Source organism: Achroia grisella, unplaced genomic scaffold (assembly GCF_030625045.1).
Source record: "Achroia grisella isolate CSIRO2021 unplaced genomic scaffold, CSIRO_AGI_Agris_v1 utg821, whole genome shotgun sequence".
Taxonomy (NCBI): domain Eukaryota; kingdom Metazoa; phylum Arthropoda; class Insecta; order Lepidoptera; family Pyralidae; genus Achroia; species Achroia grisella.
The window spans coordinates 4,155,424-4,174,752 of record NW_026713035.1 but is presented as its reverse complement, the minus strand read 5'-3'; the positions used below and the strand labels follow the sequence as shown (position 1 = coordinate 4,174,752).

General features: G+C 34.5%; 1 protein-coding gene across 1 annotated transcript in view; it reads right to left on the bottom strand.

Moving 5' to 3' along the window:
• Window positions 1-19,329, bottom strand: part of LOC131852010 (rootletin) — a 54,968-nt gene that overhangs the window by 17,165 nt on the left and 18,474 nt on the right. Inside the window, 15 exon segments of the mRNA XM_059202577.1 lie at window positions 102-267; window positions 616-812; window positions 1,439-1,569; window positions 1,800-1,945; window positions 2,514-2,665; window positions 3,059-3,189; window positions 3,829-3,920; window positions 4,812-4,925; window positions 5,551-5,687; window positions 6,786-6,986; window positions 8,720-8,929; window positions 9,237-9,402; window positions 10,011-10,222; window positions 10,895-11,080; window positions 11,654-11,752. Of these exon segments, the coding sequence (XP_059058560.1) occupies window positions 102-267; window positions 616-812; window positions 1,439-1,569; window positions 1,800-1,945; window positions 2,514-2,665; window positions 3,059-3,189; window positions 3,829-3,920; window positions 4,812-4,925; window positions 5,551-5,687; window positions 6,786-6,986; window positions 8,720-8,929; window positions 9,237-9,402; window positions 10,011-10,222; window positions 10,895-11,080; window positions 11,654-11,752 (2,340 nt within the window).

Genomic DNA, 19,329 nt, shown 5'->3' with positions numbered 1-19,329 from the left:
TCGTTCTCCTTGTCTAAATTTACATGCACATTCTTTCCTGCCTGATAACTTAACCACAAGTGAAAGAGCGTACGTGTAAAGGCAGCAAATCATATATATACCTGTTTCTCCTCGCCGTCTTTGACATGATCTTCGAATGCTCGGTTGATGCGACCAATAGTCTCATTGGCCTGCTCCAGTCGCTGCTGCAAACGTATGATTTCCTCGTTCAGAGTGTCCTTCTTGCGAACCATTGCAGTCAGTTGTGAACTCAGCTCACCGCGTTCTCTACACATTCATTATTAATTATATCTTATGTAATTGGTACGTCGAAAAAACTAACCATCTGATGACTAAAGTGCCTGTGCCTGCATACTCAGTAATTTCGCTACTATTTCTAGAGTTTGTTCGTTTGTTTGTTGTTACTAGACAACTGACATAAATATATAGATACATTTTTTTTGACCTGGTTTTGGTTCTAGGACCTTTGCTAGTGCTACTTTAGACACACGTTCTAGTATAGGACTTACTTACTGCAGTTCTGCATTTTAGTATCGACTATCCAACTAAATAATAATCTACGTAAATTGTTTGTACATTTTTAACACTAATAATAATATAATTATCAAAACAAACCTGATAACTTGTCTTAATTCCAATTCCACTTTCTCCCTCTCACTCTCAAGGAACTTGATTTTCTCGTACAGCGATACTTTGTCGGCTTCTAGCTCCATCCTGTTCTGTTCGGCTGCTAACAACTCCTTACGTAAAGAGTTCAGATCACCGAGTTGTTCAGCCGACTGGTTCGAAAGCGAAGATTTTTCGTCTTCCAGCTGTTGAATTAAATAATAATAATTTAATTTGAAACAACAATTTTGTAACTAACAATTACTTAGATAATGTGGAACAATCCCTCAATGCATCTGTACCTATCACACCGAGTGTCTTAGGACACCATTGGTAAGAGAACGCACTCTGCCTAATAGGGCGATCGTTTGAGCCGTACCATACAGCATTTGTCAGTGCGTTCTTGCGAAAACATGAGTGATGAAACATTTTAATATCGACTAACCTATTGAATCCTCGCAGCATCTCATATATTAATAGGAAAAGATGAGATATATAATTTGGTTTTTTAATGTAATTAGAACAGCATAAACAGCACAGGGCCATGTTAACAGGGCACACTAGTGACATCACTCAACCGTTGCCATTCTAGAAGAATAAATTGTCATACCTTTTATTCTGCAATTTCACTGCCAAAAAATGCACCTTATAATCGGGAAACATCGTACAAAGGAAGCTGTTTGGCGATTGAAATAGGTGAGACTGAGGTACCCAGTAGACAACTTTTTACAGTCTATCTCTAGTGATGCAGTAGTATAAATTAAAGATAGAAAACTGTCAGATAATTAATATATAAAGTAGAAGAAACAATGAAACAAAACAAACAACATACATGTTTAACTTCATCTAGTAATTTCTTCTTATCACATTCGAGATTCCTTACAACCGCTTCAAGCTTCTCCACAAGGTCCTGTAGGTCGCCCCTCTCTATTATATTACGCTCCAACTCCAGCTCAAGATCGCCTTAGGGATAATTAGACAAATTGAATTAAACGAAATAGGTCAAAAGCGTTACATAGAGTCGGGCCTTGCATACACGGGGCCCAGAACAGTTCCTTGTGAAACTCTCTGATATAGGTAACAAGGTCAAATGCGTTACAGAGATCTATACAAGCACGGGACTCGTAATATCAGATTGTCAGTGTTCAGAAACCTCACAAAACAGCATGAGAAAAAGTATTATAACAACTCACTTCTGTTCTTCTCCATTTGCGATATGATAGCGTCTGCCTCCAACTTCTGCTGCTCGAGCAGGTCCCGGGAGAGCGCCGTCTTATTCAACTCCTCGCGGACTGTAACAAGCTCCGAGCGGAAGCGAGATGAACGCTCCTCTTCAGCTCTGTGTGATGGAAATTGAATAATTTCAATCATATTGTTTATTCTTTTTAATTTATATATACATATACATACCATAGCCACACCAATATAATGAAAAAATAGATACACTACTATAAAATATAAAAAGTTATCTGTTACTTATCTAATGTAATTAGATCGAGATACATAATTAAATACTGTTTGATCCTATAGTGCAGACTAATTACTCAATAGAATCAAACAAGCATACGACTTGATTGATGATATAAAGTTACTATAGTTTACGGACTTTTATATATGTAGTGAGAACGTCAATAGGTCTATAAAAATAATATACGTATGTAACTTTTTTTATACTACTATAGTGGTAATCGAACATACGGTAACCATTTACTATCTGATGGTAAATGGTTACCATAGCCTATAGACACCTGAAACACCAGGGGTAACAAATGCATGCTTAGTACTTGGTAGCTTAGTATAATGTTTACCTTTCTGCAGGTAAATTATTTTTTTGAAATGGGCGTTAATGTTTATTATAGTACAATGTGTGGTAACAACAAACAAATAAGCATAAAAAAAATACCTACCTTAGAACTGATTCTCTAGCGGATGCCTCTCTGTGTAATTGGTCCACTTCTGAGTTCAATGCTCTCTTCTCATTCTCTAGTCCCTCTATAGCTTTTTCAAGACGCGAGTTAATCTTCTGCAGCTTCTCATAATCCGAAGTTAGAGATTCCACCTTGAGAAATTAAACTTTTTACAGTGGTTACTATACTATATACTAATACACTAATTCACTAATTCTTAAGTTAGATTATTTTTTAGAGACTTACAACTCAGCTACCACCGGAATTTTACCATACCGGTTAGATATGGTAAAACTCCATGAATTAGTGATACATGGGGACTAATTTTTTTAAATATGTTTTTTACGATTTACAAATAAGTACCGCACTACCCTGCTATAGCTGGTAACATTAATTGAAAATTTTATATTCACACATGTCAATTTAGTCTCCGAGATTAAAAAAACATGATTAATTGCCTAGTTTTCTTAATAAATGGAATTAGATCAAAATGTAATCTTGTTAAAAAATAAAGTAATATGTAATTAGAATTATAGAATACTTACCATTGCATTTATTTCTACTCTGTTCCGTTCTAGATTGTTCTTATCTATTCTGAGTGCTTCCAAACTCTTTTGCATAGACTCCTTCTCCTGCAATAACTGGTTAAGGTCTGCGTTGGCTTGATCCAATTTACCTATTAACATTGTTTTTTTATTTATTTATTCAAATAATACAATATGAACTTACATCTAATTACCAACACGTTTATATTTTAAAACTATATAAAGACAGGTACATTCTAATATTACTTATTATAGAAGGCAAGGCTTCAGAGTACACATCAGCATCTTGGACCTTACCCAAAAATAAGTTGTATAGTTGGAATGCTCGAACAGTGAGACAATTACAATTACTATATAATTACACGCATTTGTAACCAGTGTTGCCAAATAATAGACTGGTATCCTATGGTCTAAAATACCAGCAAGTTCTGTTCTATAGTTCTCGTTTTTTCCTTGTTGTATCTTTTGTTTAATCTACTTCTGCTGGGGTCCCGAATCTTGAATGGCTTTTCCTGTAGTGAATGGACAAGCGAACGGTTGCCATGATGATCACAGCTGTCATTTTTATACTAATTATGACCATTTTTTCTTTAAATATTAAAAGTGTTACTTTATAAATATAATGAGAAGGACTACCTAGTATAATTGTAAAGACGTTTTCATTAAAATATTAAAAAAAAAATATATCGTTTACTAAAACATTCAGAAAACGAACCCACATCAGTATAGTGTCTACATTGCAACCATATAATTTAGGACAAAAATTTTACCTTCCAGATCTTGAACTTTTCCTTCTAAACTAGCTATAAAATTCACAATGTTTTCTAGTCAATTTGGCTCTCTAGTGTTTTGCAGTTTCACCAAAATCGTAAAAATAAATTAATAAATATTATACTTTTTTTTTTAGCACAAATAGAGAATAAAAGTAGCATATTAGAAATTAGACCTATCAGTATAAGCAATCTCTTCAACCTGATAACATAATTCTATAAAAAGTAAGAGTTGTTTGGCTTAGGGATTACAGACAGCAAAATAGTAAAAATAAATTAATAAATATTTTTTTTTTTTTACTACGATCCTCGTCAGGTAATTCCACAAACTAAAAGTACGCGGGAGGAAGCTCCTCTGAAACCGCATTGTCCGAGACCACTTAGGTTCCAGCGTATGGGGATGAATTCCCTGACTATAGCAAGCGGTGCGATGGTAAAAATGTGACAATATATAAAAAAACAATAGGTATTAAATATTCTGTATTAAATAAGCGTTGTATGTTGTATATACTATATAATATTTTATTTAAAAAAAAGCGTCATTGTCTTTGCATTCAAAATTGTTTTTGCAGCATTCTTCATTGCACTTTACTCCTATTGCTCGTAGCATGATGTTATATAGCCAACCTCGATAAATGGACTATCCAACGCCAAAATTATTCTCAAAATTTGTTTAGTAGATCCAGACATTACCCCTTACAAGCACAAACTTCACCTCTTTATAATATTAGTTTAAATTTGGACCGATGTTATGGAATATATATAAAATTCTCGTGTCACAGTTTTCATTTCCATACTCCTCCGAAACGGCTTGACCGATTCTCATGATATTTTGTGAGCGTATTGAATAGGTCTGAGAATCGGCCAACATCTATTTTTCATCCCCCTAAATGTTAGGGGTAGTCCACCCGTAAATTTTTTTTTTTATTTTAAGGCAAAACAACGTTTGGCGGGACTGCTAGTAGAATATAAAAAAAATCACCTGTAGCTCGTGTATTTGAATCTGATACTTGTGTAAGGCGGCCTGTACAGCAGATATGGTGCTTTCTGCAAACGCGGTAGCATTCGCTGACTGCGGTACGCTGCGCTTCGGGGATCTGCATTAAAAATTAGAAACTTTATTATACTTGACGGCCTTGGTGGTCTAGCAATCTAGCACACCGCCTTACTTCTGATGGTCTATAGTTTATAGTTACAACCTTCTTCATGAGTGTCATCAGCTTGTTTAATTTCTATCTTGAAGATTTAAGGCAATAACATTGTAATAATAATAAATCTCAGAACAATTCACATAGCGCCATAACCCAAGTTAAGCTAGCTTTTGTTGTGAGTACTAGATAACTGATACAAATACATAGATATATTTTTTATAGACATATTATACATAGAAAACACCCAGAGCGATACAAAAAAGCATACTTATGAATACAAATGTTTGCACCGTGCGATGGATCGAACCCGCGACCAATGGAAGTAAAGCAGTCTACTAAACCACTAGACTACCGAGGCCGTCAAATTTAATACATTATTAAATAATTAAATATATTATTAAATAATTAATATTTATTATTAAATTAATTTAAAAAATTTTGTTCCTCTTATAACACAGGAACAAAATTCAATAATTCAATCCTAGAATAGAATAGAATATTTATTAAATCACACATCACAACAATGACGATGCTCACAGGAGCATATAAATTATTCCATTAGCCATGGTACCTGTCAGCTAGATGCAAGTGGGGGGGAGTAACGTCAGTTTCCGAGTCGTGTATGAGAGCCCGTGCCACCTCTTCTAGGGCGGAACGCATCACGTTCGCCTCTGAACACATCGTCTCCGCTGCGTCACAACGCTCCTCCTGAATAAGGCAATATAGATATGTCATATGGAGTAGAAAACTACAAATTAATAAAATACAAATATATTTTTAAGTATGATATTAAGAAATTAGCCAGGAGTGGATGGATGCGGAAGGCGGAAGATCCCACATGGTGGAACGCATTGGAAAAGGCGATTATCCAACAGTGGATAGATACGGGCTGAAATAATAATGATGATGATATTAAATATATGCAATTACCAATATGTTTTAAGTGTATACACGTATACTAAAAACATTACTGTAAACTCTACTGATAGTGAGGTAATGAAGAATAAATGTATCATATTATTAATCATTATTACATAGTATAAAACCAAGTCGCTGTTGCTTTCTGTCCGTCCCTATGTATGCTTAAATCTTTAAAACTACACAACGCATTTTGAAACGTCTTTTTTTAACAGATAGAGTGATTCAAGAGGGAGGTTTATATGTATAATACATGTACACCCGTGCGAAGTGGTTAGCTAGTTGATAATATAATACTATGAAAACTTTTTGTTTTATAATGCATCTAAAAAAGAAAGCGTCGTAGCCTTCTTACTACGCGACTTCGACCCCATATCATAATTTTAATTAATTTGGCCGACATAAAAAAACTTCGTGTAAATTTAATTTGCACAATATCGATAACAAACCATCGTCTTATCACATGTTTATGAAATTTTATATGAATCAATTTTTTATACCCCTTAGTGATCACATTTGATTTATTTTCATTTTTTATTAATTTTTTCTCAATCAATAAAAATATCTTTTTTTTTTATTTACATTCTATTATGATTGGGTATTAAATTATCACCCTTCTATCATTAACCCCTATTTTTTAATAGTCATATTAATTTATTGGGCAACACAACATTTGCAGGGTCTAGTATGTACTATTAGTATATCTACATATTAATGTGTAAAGCAAGCTTTTAACAATAGAACCTTAATAATGTTCAAACATAATTTAAATTAATTATGGTCGAATTTTAACCACTGGGAGACCACTAGTATATATAAATTCGACCACTGAGCCATTATATATTACTGGTATATAAAAATCTACTACATATTATATAAACCTCTTACCAATCCCTGTAGCTCTCCCAACAGCCGCTGTATACGCGCGTCCCGCTCCCGAAGTTCAGCGACGGCTGTGTCCCGTTGGGACGACATGTCACGCAGTTCGACACGCAGTGCTTCAAGACCAACGTTGGTTGTCGGCTGGCCTTGTAGACCCGTAATAGGCCCTTGCTGCAGGTGCTGGCTTGACGGATGGTGGACATCAGGCTGTGTAGAGACATACAATATTTAGCTCTCTAGTTCGACTATATACGGACCAAGAGTAGTCTGATATTATGGGTGACGCTGGAGTTGAGTCACAACACGAGTTTCCAAGTGTTTGTGGCTCGCCAGCAACATGCTCACCACCTTCATAAAGAACGACTACTCAGTCAGTGCCGAGAGAAGAGATTTATACAGGTCTTAGCATCTGACTATATCCCAAAACCCTCAATAAAAAATCTAACTCTAACCCTTAAAAAATCTAACCCTTCTCGCTACTTCGAATTTGGATTTGCCAGAGATCAACTAAAATACAAAACTAAAGGTGGACACAAATTACTGATACAAACAATGTGGCAATTTCAATAGTAAATTTACGACTAACAAAACGACTACTAAATAGGAAAAGCCTCGAAATTATGGTAGGGACAACAATGGGGCACTCTCTCTTAAAGTGCCTTAAACAAGCACTTGTACGCAATTTGTGCTACATAAACAATAGACCTCTTTGTGGCTAGGGCTGCTTTGAAGCCGAAGCGAAAGGCGCTCACGTTAGTCATGAAGTGCGTAGTAGTGGCCACAATATGTACAAAATCCTCAGAATGGTGAGGTCGCTTCGTGAAGACTGTAAAGACACTAAGTTACTGCGCTACTTTTATAATACCAGCTCTACAGAACGCGCAACGCACAACGGCCCCGATGAGAGACTAAATGCGGATAATGGAGTAACGACATTACAAGAATTGTACGATATTTTATCATATTCGAGAATATAATTAATTTTAGGAAAATTAAGAATAATCACGATTTCTACGTAATGCAATCTGCTACGAGTTTATGGTTGTTGCAATATATGTGCGGTACATGGCACCTCAGGTTACAGAAAAACAGCGTGTGTCAGAGAAAATTAAAGATTCAATAATAAAAATCAGAATATCAGTTTTTGCAACAGCCTTTGCTATAAAATTTTCTACACGGACGGAAGAGTTTTATATATCTACTGTATGCCATCAATCATCAAAAGAAACGTCAAATTTTTAGGCACGATAGGGTCTTTATGGCTGTTCCACACAACATTATTAAAAATATTATGTTACATCGCAATATATTTGTCACAAACAGAACTGTTATAAGTTTACATAAATATATATATTACAATTCTACATTCATACTATCATTCCTCTCGGACTGTGACCATGTTGGCAAGAGTAAACTAAAATATAATTAATACACATTGCAAAAGAGTTTAATTTTCTTTGGTTCGATCACCATGGGCATCAGGTGATCGAAAGATTTAAATCTTTTCATTCACCAGTCTATTCACTACGGACATCACATTATTATACGATGTACGTGATACCATTCATATTTTAGGAGAAGGATAATTTGCTAGCAATGTACACGCGGTTACCCCTTGAAACCGTAGTGCAAAATTAGCATTTGCCAAAATGAACTAACAGACACAATTTTACGCTCATTTTATCTTCCACTGGGGCACCGCCAGCGTCGGGTGCATCGTTCCATTTTATATCCATGAAAAATAACAACTCATTCGTTGCTCTCCAGAGCACTAAGACGTCTTATCCTGTAATTTCTATACTTCCTCATTCTCTTCAACCGAAAAACAGCTTACACTAAAAGACTGATTTATCCAAGCAGAGAAATTTGTATAAAGTTTACCCCATCAAAAAAAATTAAAAATACAGTTATTAAATAATTTATTAATTACAACTACATACCTTGGTACCTTGAGCTGCAAATGCATTAATAGAGTACCCAGTCAGTGTGCCAACCATCTCACGAACAGACGAATCTAAATCGTTCTTCACACGGTACAGATCTCGTTCGGTTGAAGATTGCAATTCAGAGAAGAAGCGTTTGACAGAGACCACCTCACGCCACAGGCTTAGAAGTCGGCTGTGTTCATTGGAATAGTAGTCATTGAAAGCCTGCAATAACAAGATTTGTTAAATATTATTATAAGGAAACTTTAGTTAGATTTTTGTGGTATAATTATAAAAAAAATGTGAGATAGCTTAACCTCCAAAAATTTACTACACTGCTGGAACCATCAGTTTGTCTAAAATTCAAAAAGCAGGTTGTTAATTTTTAAATTCTACCTCATTTTTTACTGACTGACTGTTTCATCGCCCAATAAAACCCACCAGGCATACAAAATATGTCTTTAATATATCCCTAATTACCTAACACAATGCATTTATATGTTTAACATAGAAAAAATATCCTGGAGCAAACCTGTTCCTCATCCTTCCATTCATCCTCCTTGATGGCCATCTCGTCACGCAGTGCCTCCCAGTCATTTGTCAACTTCTGAAGATCCCCAGTGAGGGCTTCATTAAGCTGATGGGACTCCTCCAGTTGGTCTCGCAACAAGTTGTTCTGGGCCACTAATTTCTCACACCTGCAAATAATATTGTAAATATTCATAGTACAGCAACAACAATGACAAATACAAGATATATTTGGCTCAGGATTAGTATTTACAAAAAAAACATATACCTGTATATATCTACTTCAGGCATCAAGCAGCTTGCTTTGTAAGTTATGTATCTATACTAATATTACAAAGCTGAAGATTTTGTTTGTTGTATGAAGGTACTAGTGGTTTGAATTGAAAAATTATTTTGTGTTGGATAGACCATTTGTCGAGGAAGGATTTAAACTATATAACATTATGCTATGACCAATAGGAGCGGAGCTGCAATAAAAAATATTGCAAAGGTTGGGGAAATGAAAGGCAGATGAAGGTGCACGGGTCATTTAATGTGTATATATATAAATATTTCTGTTGTATGGTACAGATAAGGCAGTGAAATTAAAGGATAAGAGGAATGACATCTTAGTCATCTGGAATGGAAACACCTGAGTGGTATCACGGATGTATGTCAAATGATAAGGAGATATCCATAGTGCTGTTCATGTATAATATATAATACATCTGTTCTGCTTGCCATCAGGTGAAATGTTAGCATGTTTGCCATTCAAATTACATAAAAAAAAAGTTCATACTTGCGTTTCTCCTCATCAAGCCGACGTAAGGCCGTCTCCAAGTCGTTGATGTGCTCATCCCTGCGCGAATCCGAGCTGGAGGGAGTGGGCAGAGCGGCCGACGCCGGGAGCGCGACACTAGTCTTGCTGGGCTGCCTATACACATCGCTGCGCGGTGTCGTTTCTAGCATATGATGCTCTAACTCCGCGCATCGTTGTTTATATTGAAGCACCTATGTAATACCGGAAAAAGTAATTTTGTAACCTGTGTTTTAGGCTATTATACAGCATAAAATATTGTTTAGATGTTTTCATGAATGTATGCAACAAATTTAGTAAATACATGTTCATAATTTATTATTCTTATGACAAATATGTAACAGTTTGTGAAGTATAAAATTCAAAACAAACAAATTTTAAGTAAACTTTTGCCCATCAGCTGATATTATGACATACACTTTTTTTAGTTCTGTTTTTAATAAAAGGCTAAGGGAACTGCGCCCATACAGCCATATAACAGTCAATTGCATGACAGTTAAATAACTCGTTCGAAATAGTGGTTATGGACTATCGGAATAACGGAAATCAGTATTCGTTACTCAGTGCGAATGTGAAAATAGCTTTAAGGAAGTATGTACATATTGAAGAAAAAAATATCGAAACTGTGAATTAAACAATTATAACATGTAATAAGCACCGTAAAGACCGCACAGGAAATTGCTATCCCTATCTAGGGAGTTCCAGAAGGAATAGCGAACTTCTGGAAGCGATTTTCAATATATGCACCATACCATGAAAATCATAAAATTATAATTTTAATTATTTTCAGATATGAAATAGATACAGTCGTTACACTAAATAAATCTTCGACATATAATATATAGCAGTTCCAGTATTTAAGTTACCTTTGCCTGAAGCCTCGATACCAATGCTGCTTGCCCTTGCTGAGAGCGACGGTAGGCATCAAGCCTGCGCTTATGGTCAGCTGCTTCGCCAGCAAGACGTGCACGGAGCTCCTCGTTTTGCCTTCGCAAATCGCTGCTTGTACTACCCACCGGCGAGTCCATCTCCGGAGGACTATCCAGAGATTTCTAAATATAGAAAACGTAATATATAAATGCGCTATCAACCCTTACTTTACAGAGTTTTCAAAACTTATATCTGTGTATTTATTTTCTTTTCAAGTAACGAATGAAATAGTCTGTAAAAGTGCTTACCTACTCAAACAAAAAATTGTGTAAATTTTTGCGGTATACAAAGTATAATAGGCATAATAGTACATAAAATTGCAACTTTAAACAAAATCGACGAAGACGAAAACTTGTGTGTTGTGAAGAGTAGATAAAAATATCTCTACAACAGGAAAGTAAGGTAAAAGTTATTTTCTTTTTCTAGTACAGCTAGGTACGATTTCTTATCAAATAGGTTGTCTGCCAATTTCATTGTCCCTCTTAGAAGTAAAATGGAAGCGAGATCTATATCAAGATGGACGACGTCTCATTTCACCTATTTATTTTACTACCAACTATCAAGGTAGTTCAAAATTATTTTAATTTATTAGATATTTATTATTTTAGCTCGAAATATGTCAACAAAATAAAGCCGACTGCATATGTGACCACTTGAGAGCAAGCAATGATCATTGAATAAAAAACATTTAGTACCTCCTTTTTAAGTCGCTGATGTGGAAGGGTACTTGTAGGTCTTCTAGCCACAGGAGCGCGGGCGCTCCGCGGTGTTGTCAGTCCTTCCCTTGCAGGCAACTGGAAAAGGCAGACACTCGTAACTTGTTAGCTAAAACTAATTTAACTTAGACATAGAAAAGGCTCGATTACACACGCAGTCGGAACGACCTTGTAACTATTTAAGTAGCTCTATGTTTAGGATTACCTAACTGAAATACTAAACAAACAAGACAAATTAAAATAGTTATATCTTTACGATGGCTATTAAGTGTCTTTAGTTATGGCAACACCGGAAATATAGCTGTCAAATTTGAAACACAAAACGGTTTTAATCGTGTACTTACGTTTAAAACCGTTTCTATATGAAATTTCTGAAGTTAGACAAGTTTATATTTTATAGAGATTTATCAAAATTTCTAAACGATAACTTTTGTATGCATATTCAAATGAAGTATCAGTGAATGATGAGAATTAATTTAGGTCATTTATCACATCGTGTGGTAGTCAATTGAACAGGATTACTACGATAGTTTTCTAATGAATCGAGAGGGCTTGTAGGTCTTTTTATTGCATAGAAGGCACAGCAGCTTGCAGCCAGCTATACCACTCAACCGTTGTCATTTCCGAGGACTAAGATGTATTTTCTGTCCTGAAATTTTATTATCTCCCCTAACTACGGAAACACATCTTACAAAATAAACCGTTTGGAGGCTGAAATAGGCGAGACTCAGAGATGTAGACAGGTACCCACGCAGAAAACTTTTTACAAAATCTGTCTAGATAGTAATCATAAGAGTTGTAAAGTTATTTCAATTTACAAGTCGAAAAAACCTGATAATACACCTTTCTTCTTCTTTTATGTTTAACTTCAAAGTAAAAATGATGGCTCAAACTAAATTTGAACGACATTTGAAAATAAAATTACAAAAACGGTTATCACTATTTCGAGGATGTTTACGTTGAAATGCGGTAGGCTTACTGGCGTTCTATTTAACAAAACCTAGTCTGCTATCAACGTAGGCATCTAATTACTGCTCATAAAGCAACAAGACGCCTGTCGAGGCGAATGAACCTATTCCTTTATAATTTTGCATTTGTCTGTGGTATATGGTATGAGTAAATACAGTGCACTTGGGTGTACTTTTATGGTTATGATTTATTTTTATGTAGGTTTCCTTTATTGTGTTTTGCCTATCTGATGGTAAGCAGTACCCGTCGCCTATATACGTGAACCATGGATGCTACTTTATCATATTATTATATAGCACGTGCGTTGCCACTCAAACATTGCCTGCCTTTGTTTTTCACTCAGACGTAGTCATCTTAATACTCTAGAACAGAATGTATGAGTGTCAACAACTATTGTAACAACGCTTTTGCCCCGTAATTTCATTCCTACTCACACCATACAACCAAATATATATAAATTTATAAAACAAGCAGCTGTAACAACGCTTATTTTTACAGCCCAAGTGCTAATGATTCTGTGCTTTAATTTCATCCATTCCTACTCACACCATACAACCAAATATATATAAATTTATAAAACAAGCAGCTTGGCGGCTGAAATAGGTGAGACTAAGGTAACCAAAATTATTAATATATTTAGAATCTTAAAAATGACGTCGATAACAATGGTACAAATCAGAAAATAAACTCGCTTGCTCCTTCTAGAAATCGATATATAATAGTTAACGATTCTGGGTACGAAATTTTATTATATATATGTATGTATGGATGTAGTAACATTAATATCTGAACTTAGCACTTTTGACTAGGTATAAACAATATAGAAGTAGATATTTTTTATTTTATATCATTAATTTAAATAATACACAAGTATTCTGTTATCATGTATGTACCTAGTTTAATGTACAAAAATTTACGTGAGTAAAGTACTATTTTTTTAAATACATTCCAAAAAATATAGATAGGTCTCGTATCTGTATAGAATAAAAAAACGCTCAATTTGATGTATACAAACTTATTTTTGTTTACCTCCATAATACTCGTGTATTAGAACAGTAAACACTATTTAGGTCACAGGTCAATTACCTAAGTTTAATGTATGAAAATGCTACAAATGTGTAGACTTAACCTTGTACCTATTGTACTCTGACATAAACAAAACACATAGAACTATCAAACATAAAAATGTTACTCAACTTAAGTTACAATTGTACGTGAAAGAAGTTTTCTTACCTATTTATTTGTTCTAAGCAGGCAAACCCATGATTCACGACTTGAAATCGCATAAAAATCCATTCGTTGAGTAATTGATAATACCTCCGTAACCTAGCAACGCAATCAGAATAAAAAGCAATGTTAAGTCGATGACTTTCTTTTCATTTATCAACTAACTTGTTTGAAAACATTATTATGTTCGTATTTCACTTAGTAACATTACTCGTATTTCAATTTTAATACTATATTTACTAATAATGGTAAAAGGTACTACATGTAATATTCTTTTTAGATTCCGATTTTTGTAGAGCCTGATCGTTATGTCAGAGCAACGGAACAAGTACACAGACTTTGCATGCTAAAATTTATCAGGAAACATTTTGATGCATTATAATAATTATTTAAAACACAAATTAATATATTTTCTACTGTAATATTTTTATTTCTTTAGCCTAAAATATTATGTTACTCACTAATGTGTTGCTTCCAGAAGTGGGGTTGTTTGACTGTTTAAAAATTTACGATTTCGATGGGCGTTTGGCTTATCGTTTTGGTTGACTGATCACCCCCTGTATATTTTCAAACATACTATTTTGATAGCGGTACAATGACGTGCAAATATTTTTTCTATAGGGGTGTAACCCCTATATGTGTGATAAAGTCTAGACTTAGGGGACACTAGATAACATGTACTTATACTTAGTCTCACTTAGCAATAATTCTTTATTACAGTTGTTTCCATTACCTCTAAAAGAGTAATGTAATTGGTATAACAATAATAGAAATAGTATATTATTTATTTATTTTTGACATCAACTATTGATTTGATATATATATCTGTATTAATGCTCTGTAATCTGTATAGGTTTAAATCAATATTCAAAATGAAAATATTTATTTCATATGCGACATTTTTTGCCACTTGTTATGACGTAATTATTTTATTAATGTCTGTATCGTCCAGTTGATCTAGCCACTTTATTAGGTATACAATATAATAAACAATTTCGCTAACCGTCCTATTAACTGATTTGTACTAATTCATGTAAATTTAACTAATATTTGTGACAAGTTCTGCGTCATGTTGGGTTAATGACCGATATTACAATCCGTGGTGATAACCATTATAATGATAACACTGCCCTATCTTCTTATTTTTGGTTAGAAATATTATTAGGTACCTACATTACTTCTTACATAATATATTTTAAATAAAAAGTATTCCAGTAGAGTATAGAGAGTAAAAGTCAACCACGATGCTAACTAGTACCAACCTTTTACTTTTTAGAGGTAGACTATAAAACCTCTTTTGCTTAGTTACCCCAGTCTGACCTTTTTTAGCCGCCTAAGAGCTTGCTGTGTAAGCTGTGTTTCGGTTATAGGGTCTTATGGATGATAATGGAATGGTGGGCTAACTGTTTACGGTGGCGGGGCACCAGTGGAGGATGATAAGATGTCCATTATGTTATGTTAGTCAATTTACCATGGTTTCCAGGGGGAACTGCGTGGAGATTAAACTGACATGTTACTTTGCTAGCAATGGGATTATTAGTCCTCCTTACTAACAATCCACTTCCCCTCTCGGTTGTACGGTCAGATTAGGCAATGAAATTACAGGATAACAGGCATAACATTATAGGCATAAAAAAACACGTTTGTGCATATAACTTTGTTTAGTTGGTCGTGTCATAGAGAGTTAGACATATTAGACAAACTTTAAATATAGAGCAGGTGATAATTCTCGTTTGCATATATTAAAATAAATTATTCTGAAAACATCACATATATCATAATTATAAAAAAGTGCATACTTTCGATAACTAAGAAGAAGAAGAAGAATAATTAATTAAAATTAATACATAATAGTTGGAGATGTAAAAGAAAGATCTAAAAAATGTGACCAAATGCGATAAAGTCGTTGCACCTTCTGGGTTTAATATATTTAGTTGCTATTGAATAGAAAGAAGAAGAAGTTGCAGACATCACGAAACATATCCTTCATTTTTTTGCCAATTCAAATAGACAGTTTTTTTTATAAATGGTTCATGTTAAACATAGGACCCATCTGATTTTATTTTTAAAATTGTTTTTCTTTGACGCTACTTTAGTACGTTCCTATTATCGGTAATAACAGAGATTTCGTATGGTTAGTTCAATAACTATTATAATATATGTTTTATTGTTTTAAGTTTAAAAAACACATTCACTCACTAATGTGTCGATCACAGGAATAGGCCTTTATCAATAAATCTAAAACTAAACAAGATGCAATATTGAAATGATTACAATTATTTTCTAATCTATTTAGACTCTTTATTGCACCAGAAACAGAAAATACAATAAATTTGTGTAAATTTGTGTAACAAATAGCGGTTTTATCGCAAAATAATCTTTTCCAGATCTTCATTCATAGTACTCATTCATTCATTCAGTAGGATATAAAATGGCCACAGGGTTCCATTGTAGTTGAAGAGAATAAAGTACACATTGCCTCAACACGGTAGACTTTGTAAAAGTAGCCTGTATGGATATTACAGTCTCACCTATTTCACCGACAAGCAACTTGCTTTGTAAGCTATATTTTGGTTGAAGGGATAAGAGAGAGAAATTACAGAATAAACATGACATTCACTCAAACGTTACCAATTCTAAGGAAAAAGTCCTGAAGATAACAGTTGAGTGGTATCACGGCCGTCACAAGAAAATGTGACATCCGTATAAATTCCCCAGGCCAATTAAAACGGGAATTAAAATTACGACGGCTTAAGCCGAGTTTCGAAACCCTTCGGACTAGAACTAGAGCTAGACTGAAGTCGAATCGAATCAGCAAGAGTTAATCCGCGGCTGCTCCATAAGTCCTTCCGCGGGTTTGAAGTGCCATCTGCACTCACCCCTTATCGTCACGTAAAGGTAAAGTTCAGCTGCGGCAAACAGCATTAGAATACTTTGAAAACATATCCGTATATAGACTACGGTTGCCATCAACAGGTAGGCTGTCTGTTTGTTTGCCATTCAAATTACATTAACAAATCCCTCATGACCCCCTGATGACCCTCTGTCTCCATGGTCATGAAGGTTATCACAAGATCTAATAAGTACGTAGAAAAACTTGTTTTTAAAGTGTTAATGTTGTTACTTATTTATAGTGTTGTTATTGTTGTTATAAGACAAAATGTGCTTGATAATTTTAATGTTCGCGTGACAATTTTAGATATTTACAAACAATAATAATAATAAAGCCCGAGTTGATGAGTATTATATACTTTTATAAAAGATGAAAGAAAAGAAAATATAATAACAAAACATTGTTATTATTATTATTATTATTTGGTTCATCAATGTTTTGTGTTTTTGTATCTCATTTTTATGTTGGATAAATAATACTTTTTTACTTATTACGTCGATAATTTACACAGCGCCGTCTAGCCCCAAGCACACCTTGTCTTATGGGTACAAAATAACAGATATATATTTTTTTAATACATATATAATATAAATAGAAAACACTCAGATCAACAAAAACAATTATACTCGTAAATGCAAACGTTGAGTGGAATCGAACCCACGACCATTTGAGGTAAACGCTGTGTTAAACCGCATATCAGACTTACATTTGACATACTTTTATTTGCGTTAAAGGGCACATACATAAGGCACAGCAATATAAACAACAGTAAATACACATTGGTCAGTTAACAAAATACAATGTAGGTAAAAAAAACGTATGATTAACATAATGTGTGTGAGCAAAAGGGCAGCACCTCAGTGTATTGTTTGCTCGAGTAGTAAACCAATGATTTTCAAGTATCGCCAAGGGACATACTCGCGTATGTCCCTTGGCAATACTTGTATATCACGTAGAAGCTTCTCTGCCAGTACTTGCTGTATAAACACAATACCTATGAATAATACTATCGATAGTAAGTAATTTAAGTATACAGAGTTCATCATCATCATCATGTCAGCCCGGAAGACGTCCACTGCTGAACAAAGGCCTCACCCAAAAATATCCACGACGATCTGTACTGCGCTACTCTCATCCAACGCTTTCTCTTCTCATCCAGCGATCCAGATCGTTGGTCCACATCTCATCGTTGGGCCTTCCCACGTTGCGTCTTCCAGTCCGCGGTCGCCACTCGAGGACTTTACTGCCCCAATGGTTCAAGAAGCTATGTGCCTTACCCATTGCCACTTCAGTTTCGCAATTCGCAGGCTATGTCGGTCACTTTGGTTCTTCTGCGGATCTCCTCTAATATGTAGAGTTTTGAAGTTTAAATATTTTTAGTCCACTGTACAACTTACTAGTTGTAGTGCAAAAAAACTTAAAAACAAAATAATTAGTGTATGAATTATCTTATCTGCATGACAGAATGTTATTATGCAATGCACTCGTAATTTTATCACAAGCATTTCACTGATAGGTGCCTATAATGTTTTTAATTTCGATCCACGATATCTCATGACCTCCAAATTGCATTTTCAAATAAAGTCATTTATTATTTTTATCATTATTTATATTTAGCGGCGTTTATTTCAATTCACTTTGTCCTTGATTTAACATCCGTTTAACATTTTCATTGTAGAATTCTTGTTTCTTGCTTCTTTAGGGACAAACGAGCTTACAGCTCACCTGATGGTAAGTAATTACCGCCGCCCATAAGCACCAGCAATATCAGGGGAATTGCAAGTGGGTCGCCGGCCTTTTAAGCAGGATTAAGTTTTTTTCTTGAAGATTTCAAGTTTTGAAAGTCCGAAGTTGTTTCTGGCTGGGGGAATAATTTTTAATATACACAAAGTTACTCCGTAACATTACAAGTACATGTTGCGGAGGGTGACTCCTTGGTCCTCCAGAATGGCACGAGGGGCAGCTACCGGGGATACTTGGTACTAGTATATATGGAATGTTTTTGTTTATAGGTTTATAGTATTTTGTTTATAGCGGCTCACCTGATGATAAGTGATTACCGCCGTCTATGAGCATACGTAACACCAGGAGAATTACAAATGAAATTACCTTTTAAGAAGGAATAAGCTCATTTCTATGACGATACGATACCACATTGAAAATGAAGAATTTAAATATTTAATAATATAACCGATACGATATTGAAATCTTCAATTTAAATATCGTATCGGTTCGGAAATGCTTTTGTTGTCGGGCTTATTTTTCATTCATCTTTTGGTTCACATATCCAGCTTGCATAGATACATATTACTACAGATTACTACAGCGCAAACAGGATCATTCTATCATTATTTAAAAATTCTATCCCGAGCCGTTACATTTAAATAGCAATAGAAATTGTTTTGACGGACGCAGTTACATTAACTTAAAAGAAGATGACGCAAATGATGTGGTCAATCATTGAGAGTGATCATTCGTACATTGACTTGCTGATAACATTATCATTTTTTTATACAATTTTGTTATTTATTTCTAATTCAAAATTACTGTTAGAATATAAATTATA